Here is an 8,942-nt window from a genome sequence, read left to right as displayed (position 1 = left end):
TTGGATTTACCAACAAAAAAGTCCCTGGAAAATGATGACAATGCAGTTTTTCTTGCGCTTTTCGATGAAACACACGATCTGTTATAGTCACAGCCGTGATTTAACCAGTTTTAGAAACTTCAGAGTGTTTTCTATCCACACATACTAATCATATGCATATACTATATTCCTGGCATGAGTAGCAGGACGCTGAAAAGTTGCGCGATTTTTAACAGAATGTTCGAAAAAGGAGGGGGTAGACTTAAGAGGTTTTAAGGACAACAACCACCCGAGCCACTGCCTGTTCACCCCGCTATCATCCAGAAGGCGAGGTCAGTACAGGTGCATCAAAGCTGGGACCGAGAGACTGAAAAACAGCTTCTATCTCAAGGCCATCAGACTGTTAAACAGCCACCACTAACATTGAGTGGCTGCTGCCAACACACTGACTCAACTCCAGCCACTTTAATAATGGGAATTGATGGGAAATGATGTAAAATATATCACTAGCCACTTTAAACAATGCTACCTAATATAATGTTTACATACCCTACATTATTCATCTCATATGTATACGTATATACTGTACTCTATATCATCTACTGCATCTTTATGTAATACATGTATCACTAGCCACTTTAACTATGCCACTTTGTTTACATACTCATCTCATATGTATATACTGCACTCAATACCATCTACTGTATCTTGCCTATGCCGCTCTGTACCATCACTCATTTATATATCTTTATGTACATATTCTTTATCCCCTTACACTTGTGTCTATAAGGTAATAGTTTTGGAATTGTTAGCTAGATTACTTGTTGGTTATTACTGCATTGTCGGAACTAGAAGCACAAGCATTTCGCTACACTCGCATTACATCTGCTAACCATGTGTATGTGACAAATACAATTTGATTTGATTTGATTTTTATTTTAGATTCAAATAGAGGGACTATATATCTTATCTTCACTGGACAATATTTAAAGGATCTGATGTATTAATTAATCAATCAATCAGTTTAATGGTAAATATAAATCAATTTCATTTCATGACATATTTATAACAATCCATCATTTCCATTATCACAATGAAGAAGACATGGTGTACAAACAATTTATTTAGGAAATAAGATCATCTCTTTTAAGTGGAACACATACATGACGACTCCTCCACAACTATCACAACTAATAATGGTAAATTTAACAACAAACAAATACCATTTTTTTTTAACTTTTTTTTTTACATTTGTGCATTGCAATATCCCTCACAAAATATAACAAAGCTAGTTATTAACAAAGAAAACTACATTTGAAAACAATTCATGCTATGCAGACTGATGACAACTTAAAAGCTATACATTGCAAATATCCTTGATACATAAAATTCAACCAAAAGTTACAAGAAACATTTTTACTTGATTTTTGAATAGATTCTAGAATGGTTAAATGTTTGAATAGATTCTAGAATGGTTAAATGTTTGAATAGATTCTAGAATGGTTAAATGTTTCACTCATTCAAAACAGAAAGTTCTCTTCTCATGACCACCTGTTTCTACGTTAACACGTGAACGACACATTTACATTGACATAAAGTCAAGTGTTTTCATTGTGTCCCATCTGAAATGTCCCCCTGTCACACCAGGCAAACACACTCAAACCTCAGACCTTCAGCTGTCGTGGTCAAGGATGCTGTGATAATAATAATAATCATTGTTGTTCTCTCACACATACTACTACTACAACTAACCCCAAACATGACATTTGCCCTTACATCAATGTAGCACTCTTACATCAACACTTAAGTCTATGTTCCAATGTCCATACTAGCATACTACTAGAATGCATGCACAATATATTGCTTGATTCCATCGAAGTGGGATGCTGGAGGGGTATTGGAATAGAACGCTACAACAAACCCAAACTACTACAACTGCTCCACTTGAAATGATAGGGCCTCTCTTGGGGAATTAGTGAACATATGAATCAAGTAATACATGACATAACACTGCATAGTGCACAAAGTTTGTGATAGTCTATTTTATCTTGATGTTTGAGACATTTTGATGTTGATATCCAACGATTTTTCTGTTGTACTTCAATTGTGAAATTTCGTCAGTGTAAACAAATAAATAAATGATTTACCATCTCTAACAAACAAAACAAACAAGACATAAACTCACAATAATAATTTACAGAAGAAATTATAGTACAAACTTAGTATAAACATCCCAAAGTACTTTAAAATGCTATAAAACGGTCTCAAGGTCAACCTTCTTAGAGTTTGACAAACATTTTAAATGGGTAACTGAAGACCAGTTCAAGATGGCATAAGAAACAATACAAACTATAACTTTGTTTCATTAAGTCAGCAACATACATCAGTGTGCTTTGGTATAAAAAAAGAGTTTGGCAGTTAATATTACATTTGATCGTATTTTTCACTGTATGGCTGAAACTGCTGAGCTCAATACAGAGACCTTTAGTTGCTGGGCGACCTAGACACCTTTACTGTACCAAGTTGCTCTCTATTCCAGCAAGAATATCAATATTTATCGAGTAACAATCATTTTATATTTACTTTTGTTAATGTAAAGCTGTGGAAAGTTAGAAAAGCACAAAAGTGGTTGTTGAAAGAATCCCTATAATATGTTGTCAACATCAGTTACTTAGTTTTTTCCCATCGCCAAGGCCTTTTTCATTTGTCCACATCTGTTTTCACTTCTCAAGGAAATGTCTTTTCACATAAGGCACTCAGAAAAACTGCAAAGGGCCATGGCTGCCCCTTCAATGGAAAGTTAGAGGCAAAAAGACTTTGGAGGGGCGAAGTTGAAGCTACATTTCTTTGGTTGAAATGACAAGCGACTCAGCAATAGGCTGGTGATCAGGTTATGAGGTTTAGTGTCTTTAGCCATTTGAAGTTTTCACATCCAACGCTGTTCAGTTATCTAGATAAAAAAAGAAGAAAAAGTATGATTATTTATAAACACAAAGCTAAGGAATAACAGCATATCCAGAGTCATACAGTATGTAGATTAAGTCTATATACAGTATACAGCTGTATACCTATACAGTTTGGCAGTATGGTTCTGGGAATGTACAACACTGAATACAGCAAAAGGTGGAGCATTGGGTGTATCATTCCATAAAGCAAGACAACAACTATTTCACTGTGACAGTGAACAAGCAGTTTTCTCATATTTGTGATCAAAGTAGCACCTGAAACATTTAAGACCACACACCAGACCTCCCGCAGTGTCGCACACACACACACACACACACACACACACACACACACACACACACACACACACGTCTCATTGTCATTGGAACCAGGCAAGGTGACAAGCAGAAAGAAAAGCATGACTGCTGTTTTCTTTTTAACAAAGCGTGATTTTTGTATTTATTTGTAATTAATTTTTTTTACAGCCGACACAAAACAGAGACCTCTTTATGATCGTTACCTGATGGACAACACAGTTGGAAACTCCAGCTCATCTGAGTATTGGAAAAGATTTAGAAGGTTTTAACAACACTTTCCCCCCCTTCAGCTGCATTTTGTCTCCATAAAGGAGAGATCTCTCACCAACCAACCATTCAACACAACAGATCTGGGACAGAGCTAGAATGGTGCTACTAGCTATAGAACTCACCTCTGCACTCGTATTTGAGATCGGAGAAGAAGACCAGTTCCTGGGAGAAGACAAACAGGCCTAACCGTCCTCCAGCAAACGTCTTGTCGTACACTGGTCCTGAGTCTGCCAAGATCTGTTTCCCTTCATACACCACAACCCTGCAAAACACAACAAGACAATACATGAATGATTGAAAATGATCGCTTGGTGTGATCAACTGGATTCGATCCCAGGTCTCCTACATGCCACCAGACTGTTTTAGCCCACTGAGCTAAATTCTAGCTATTAGGCTAGACTTGCTCACCTGATGAAACCAGTTTTGGGTCTGTGGATGAGGTGCCACCTGTAGGCTGTGTAATCCTTCCAGCCAATGTTTTTGGGATCGTGCCAAAGAGTGCGCACCTGTAGACAACAGAGAGGAGAAAAATGATTTACTAAAGAGCTATGATCTCTGGTTACTTTATATATTTGATTGATTGACTGAAAGATTGCTAAATAGAGGGTATGACTACACCAGAGACACAGTATGATCTGTTGGCTTATATGACTTAGCTGTGTCAGGGTGAGTGGACACTTTGGATGACTTAGCTGTGTCAGGGTGAGTGGACACTTTGGATGACTTAGCTGTGTCAGGGTGAGTGGACACTTTGGATGACTTAGCTGTGTCAGGGTGAGTGGACACTTTGGATGACTTAGCTGTGTCAGGGTGAGTGGACACTTTGGATGACTTAGCTGTGTCAGGGTGAGTGGCCACTTTGGATGGAATCTTGGATCTTAGCATACCTGATCTTTAGTGTTTCCTGTGTGCCACAGGGCATTTCTCAGGTTCTCCCCTGTGCCTGTGGTTGAATTGACCACCTTCAGGGAGACACCAGAGATACCGAAGGCCTTGGAGGGTTTGTCTTCCCAGTAGGTCTGAGTGACCTGCTTCCACATCACCACGTAGAAGCGGCCGCTCGACTGGTAGCCGAACACGAAACCAGCGTAGTCGTCATCCCGGTCCGTATTCACATAGAACGTACCACTGAAGTCCACCGCGTTGAACTCATCAAAGCCTGGAATGGTGGGACAGAACATGTGAATACTAAGGATGGATGGTGGGACAGAACATGTGAATACTAAGGATGAATGGTGGGACAGAACATGTGAATACTAAGGATGGATGGTGGGACAGAACATATGAATACTAAGGATGGATGGTGGGACAGAACATATGAATACTAAGGATGAATGGTGGGACAGAACATGTGAATACTAAGGATGGATGGTAAGACAGAACATGTGAATACTAAGGATGGATGGTAAGACAGAACATGTGAATACAAAGGATGGATGGTGGGACAGAACATGTGAATACTAAGGATGGATGGTAAGACAGAACATGTGAATACTAAGGATGGATGGTGGGACAGAACATGTGAATACTAAGGATGGATGGTAAGACAGAACATGTGAATACTAAGGATGGATGGTAAGACAGAACATGTGAATACTAAGGATGGATGGTGGGACAGAACATATGAATACTAAGGATGGATGGTGGGACAGAACATATGAATACTAAGGATGGATGGTGGGACAGAACATGTGAATACTAAGGATGGATGGTGGGACAGAACATGTAAATACTAAGGATGGATGGTGGGACAGAACATATGAATACTAAGGATGGATGGTGGGACAGAACATGTGAATACTAAGGATGGATGGTGGGACAGAACATGTAAATACTAAGGATGGATGGTGGGACAGAACATGTGAATACTAAGGATGGATGGTGAGACAGAACATGTGAATACTAAGGATGGATGGTAAGACAGAACATGTGAATACTAAGGATGGTTGGTTATTAAAAAGTCATCAGGGATTCAGAATTAAAATGCATATACTGTACACTACATGGCCAAAAGAATGTGGACACATGCTCGTCGAACATCTCATTCCAAAATCATGGGCATTAATATGACGTTGGTCCCCACTTTTGCTGCTATAATAGCCTCCACTTTTCTGGGAAGGCTTTCTGCTAGATGTTAGAACATTGCCGCAGGGACTTGCCCTGATGTTTGGTGATTAGGCCTGAATCTCAGTCGGCGTTCTAATTAATCCCAAAGGTGTTGGATGGGGTTGAGGTCAGGGTTAAGTGCAGGCAAACAGTTATTGTGCTGATGTTGCTTCCATAGGCAGTTTGGAACTTGGCATATTGAACTGGAACTGTAAAACCAAGGACAGACGGTTTTCACTTGCTTCGCGCTTCAGCACTCTACGTTCTCGTTCTGTGAGCTTATGTGACCAACCACTTCGCGGCTGAGCTGTTGTTGCTCCTAGACGTTTCCACTTGACAATAACAGCACTTACAGTTGACGGCTCTAAGTGCACGGCTCTAGCAGGGGCGGCAGGGCAGAACTTTGACTAACTGACTTGTTAGAAAGGTGGCATCCTATAATGGTGCCACATTGAAAGTAACTGAGCTCTTCAGTAAGGCTATTCTAATGCCAATGTTTGTCTATGGAGATCGCACGGCTGTGTGCTTGATTTTATACACCTGTCAGCAACAGATATGGCTGAAATAGCAGAATCCACTAATTTGAAGGGGTGTCCACATACTTTTATGTACACTATATATACAAAAGTATCTGAGGTAAGGTTGTCCTGCTCTACCTGCCCACTGTGATGCAAGGTCAGAATTGACAGCCTGCACATCTCTAAACTGTAGTGAATTAAATATCTCAAACGTATCTCTAATAATTCTATATTTTACGTCAGTATAGGGACTACATATTGAGGTTAATGTCCTACTCACCAACAGCGATGCCTGGGTCAGAGTTGACGGTCTGCACCAGCTCCTTGCCCTGATGCCTAACCACCCAATTGGGGTCGATTTGCGTGGTTCCCTTGGGGTCCAGGTGCACCATCTGAAACTTCCGGAAGTTTGTGACGGTGACGGCGTTGTTCTCAGGACACACGTCAAGGATGTCCGGGATGTTGTCGTTGTCAAAGTCGTCTTTGCAGGCGTCTCCTCTACCATCGCCTGTTGATAGAAGAACAGAAGACGCTGGGTTAAAATACAAAGTCCTAGTGTGACAACTATGACTGTGGTCGTAACGAGGTCTGCTTTTTAAATGAATAACACCCTGAATTCATAATACAATGTTCCATCTTTGGTTGTTGCTCTCCTATTCCCTTTCATTGATTTATTATTAGGATCCCCATTCGTTTTTGAGAAGCAGCCGTTACTCCTCCTGGGGTGCACGATGAGTAAAAACGATCCATGCTAACCTGTAACTTTACTTCAAATGTCCATCATTTCTTTCTGGCGACTAAGATTGCCCCCCCCAGGTGCAGGGTTAGGGTTCCGCGGTGCAGGGTTAGGTTAGGGTTCTGCCCCCCCAGGGAAGGCAGACGTTTCACTTAGTCTGCTAAGTTTTCATCAAAAAAGCGGAACAGAAAATAATCACAATTCTTTCCCAAGAACGTTTAGCTTTTAATACTGTATGTCCGCTAAGTCCAATAAGGAGTCTCAGCCATCTCTGCATGCCATGAAAACTACCATTGATACGTGTAACTGTCTTAGAGGACATCGTCTATTAGAAATACACTCAGGGCATAATACAGAGTGAAGGGAAGTGGCCAGCAAGATTAAAGCCTGTGCTACGGTGAAGTAGCTTCATTTTCTACACTTTCTCCTCTACTCTTTTGTTATTGCACAGGGGGCTGACTTGAATCTATCAAATAAACACTTTTTGATGAGATGTGAAGAGGATGAAGGGATCTGGCACACTCTCTTTCTCGCTCTCCCTCCATCTTTCCCATATCTGTCTCCCTCCCTGCCTCCCTATCCACACAGACTGTTTCAATTTAAAGCCAACTAAACAATTTCCAGGTAACCCTGCATGATGAAACTGAAATTGGGCACTGTAGATTAATCGAGAGCAAGCGAGCCCAGATGCCCCTTTTGGAAATAAAACTGTCCTGGCCGCAGGGTGGCTAGCGGGCTGATGATACCATCATGGGTTCCTGCTCCGCACGATGAAGTCATACGCTAATGACTTCATCAACCCTGACCCAGAAATACTCATTTTTGTTAACTCTTTCCTGTCTGACCCACCCACCATACTTGCACAATAAAACTGTGGGAGCATTCAACAACAGTTACTGGATGTGCATATACTACTTATAAACCTCTAACCATACTTCACTATACACCTGCCTTTTTATAGAGAGAGAGGGGAAATAGAACAAGGCATATTGAACTGTAAAACGATGAGTGAAGAAGGAGGGGATAAAAGGAATCTCATGTGTGTTTATGGTGCACAGGTACAGGGTTAGGTTTCCCAGGTGCAGGGTTAGGTTTCCCAGGTACAGGGTTAGGTTTCCCAGGTGCAGGGTTAGGTTTCCCAGGTGCAGGGTTAGGTTTCCCAGGTGCAGGGTTAGGTTTGCCAGGTACAGGGTTAGGTTTCCCAGGTGCAGGGTTAGGTTTCCCAGGTACAGGGTTAGGGTTCCCAGGTACAGGGTTAGGTTTCCCAGGTGCAGGGTTAGGGTTCCCAGGTACAGGGTTAGGTTTCCCAGGTACAGGGTTAGGTTTCCCAGGTACAGGGTTAGGTTTCCCAGGTGCAGGGTTAGGTTTCCCAGGTACAGGGTTAGGTTTCCCAGGTGCAGGGTTAGGTTTCCCAGGTGCAGGGTTAGGTTTCCCAGGTGCAGGGTTAGGTTTGCCAGGTACAGGGTTAGGTTTCCCAGGTGCAGGGTTAGGTTTCCCAGGTACAGGGTTAGGGTTCCCAGGTACAGGGTTAGGTTTCCCAGGTGCAGGGTTAGGGTTCCCAGGTACAGGGTTAGGTTTCCCAGGTACAGGGTTAGGTTTCCCAGGTGCAGGGTTAGGTTTCCCAGGTGCAGGATTAGGGTTCCCCGGTACAGGGTTCCCGGTACAGGGTTAGGGTTCCCCGGTACAGGGTTAGGGTTCCCCGGTACAGGGTTAGGTTTCCCAGGTACAGGGTTAGGTTTCCTAGGTACAGGGTTAGGTTTCCCAGGTACAGGGTTAGGCTTCCCAGGTACAGGGTTAGGGTTTCCAGGTGCAGGGTTAGGGTTCACAGGTGCAGGGTTAGGGTTCCCAGGTACAGGGTTAGGTTTCCCAGGTGCAGGGTTAGGTTTCCCAGGTGCAGGATTAGGGTTCCCCGGTACAGGGTTCCCGGTACAGGGTTAGGGTTCCCCGGTACAGGGTTAGGGTTCCCCGGTACAGGGTTAGGTTTCCCAGGTACAGGGTTAGGTTTCCTAGGTACAGGGTTAGGTTTCCCAGGTACAGGGTTAGGCTTCCCAGGTCCAGGGTTAGGGTTTC

The 8,942-nt window shown here is 42.4% G+C and overlaps 1 protein-coding gene across 2 annotated transcripts in view; it reads right to left on the bottom strand.

The window, feature by feature from the left end:
* Positions 1 to 1,084: 1,084 nt before the first annotated feature.
* The window catches only part of LOC139381962 (thrombospondin-2-like), a 230,861-nt gene continuing 223,003 nt past the window's right edge, over positions 1,085 to 8,942 (bottom strand). The window contains exons 18-23 of one of the 2 annotated variants that reach the window (XM_071125846.1): positions 6,417 to 6,644; positions 4,400 to 4,671; positions 3,921 to 4,018; positions 3,635 to 3,774; positions 3,446 to 3,479; positions 1,085 to 2,929 (exon numbers count right to left, since the gene is read on the bottom strand). In XM_071125846.1, coding sequence (XP_070981947.1) covers positions 2,926 to 2,929; positions 3,446 to 3,479; positions 3,635 to 3,774; positions 3,921 to 4,018; positions 4,400 to 4,671; positions 6,417 to 6,644 — 776 coding nt within the window. In that variant the 3' untranslated portion in view covers positions 1,085 to 2,925. The remainder of the gene's footprint in view (positions 2,930 to 3,445; positions 3,480 to 3,634; positions 3,775 to 3,920; positions 4,019 to 4,399; positions 4,672 to 6,416; positions 6,645 to 8,942) is intronic. The other variant, XM_071125847.1, reaches the window with a different exon arrangement.

The sequence above is a fragment of the Oncorhynchus clarkii genome, chromosome 23 (genome assembly GCF_045791955.1).
Source record: "Oncorhynchus clarkii lewisi isolate Uvic-CL-2024 chromosome 23, UVic_Ocla_1.0, whole genome shotgun sequence".
NCBI classification, from domain to species: Eukaryota; Metazoa; Chordata; class Actinopteri; order Salmoniformes; family Salmonidae; genus Oncorhynchus; species Oncorhynchus clarkii.
This window is presented reverse-complemented; position numbering and strand designations above follow the sequence as displayed.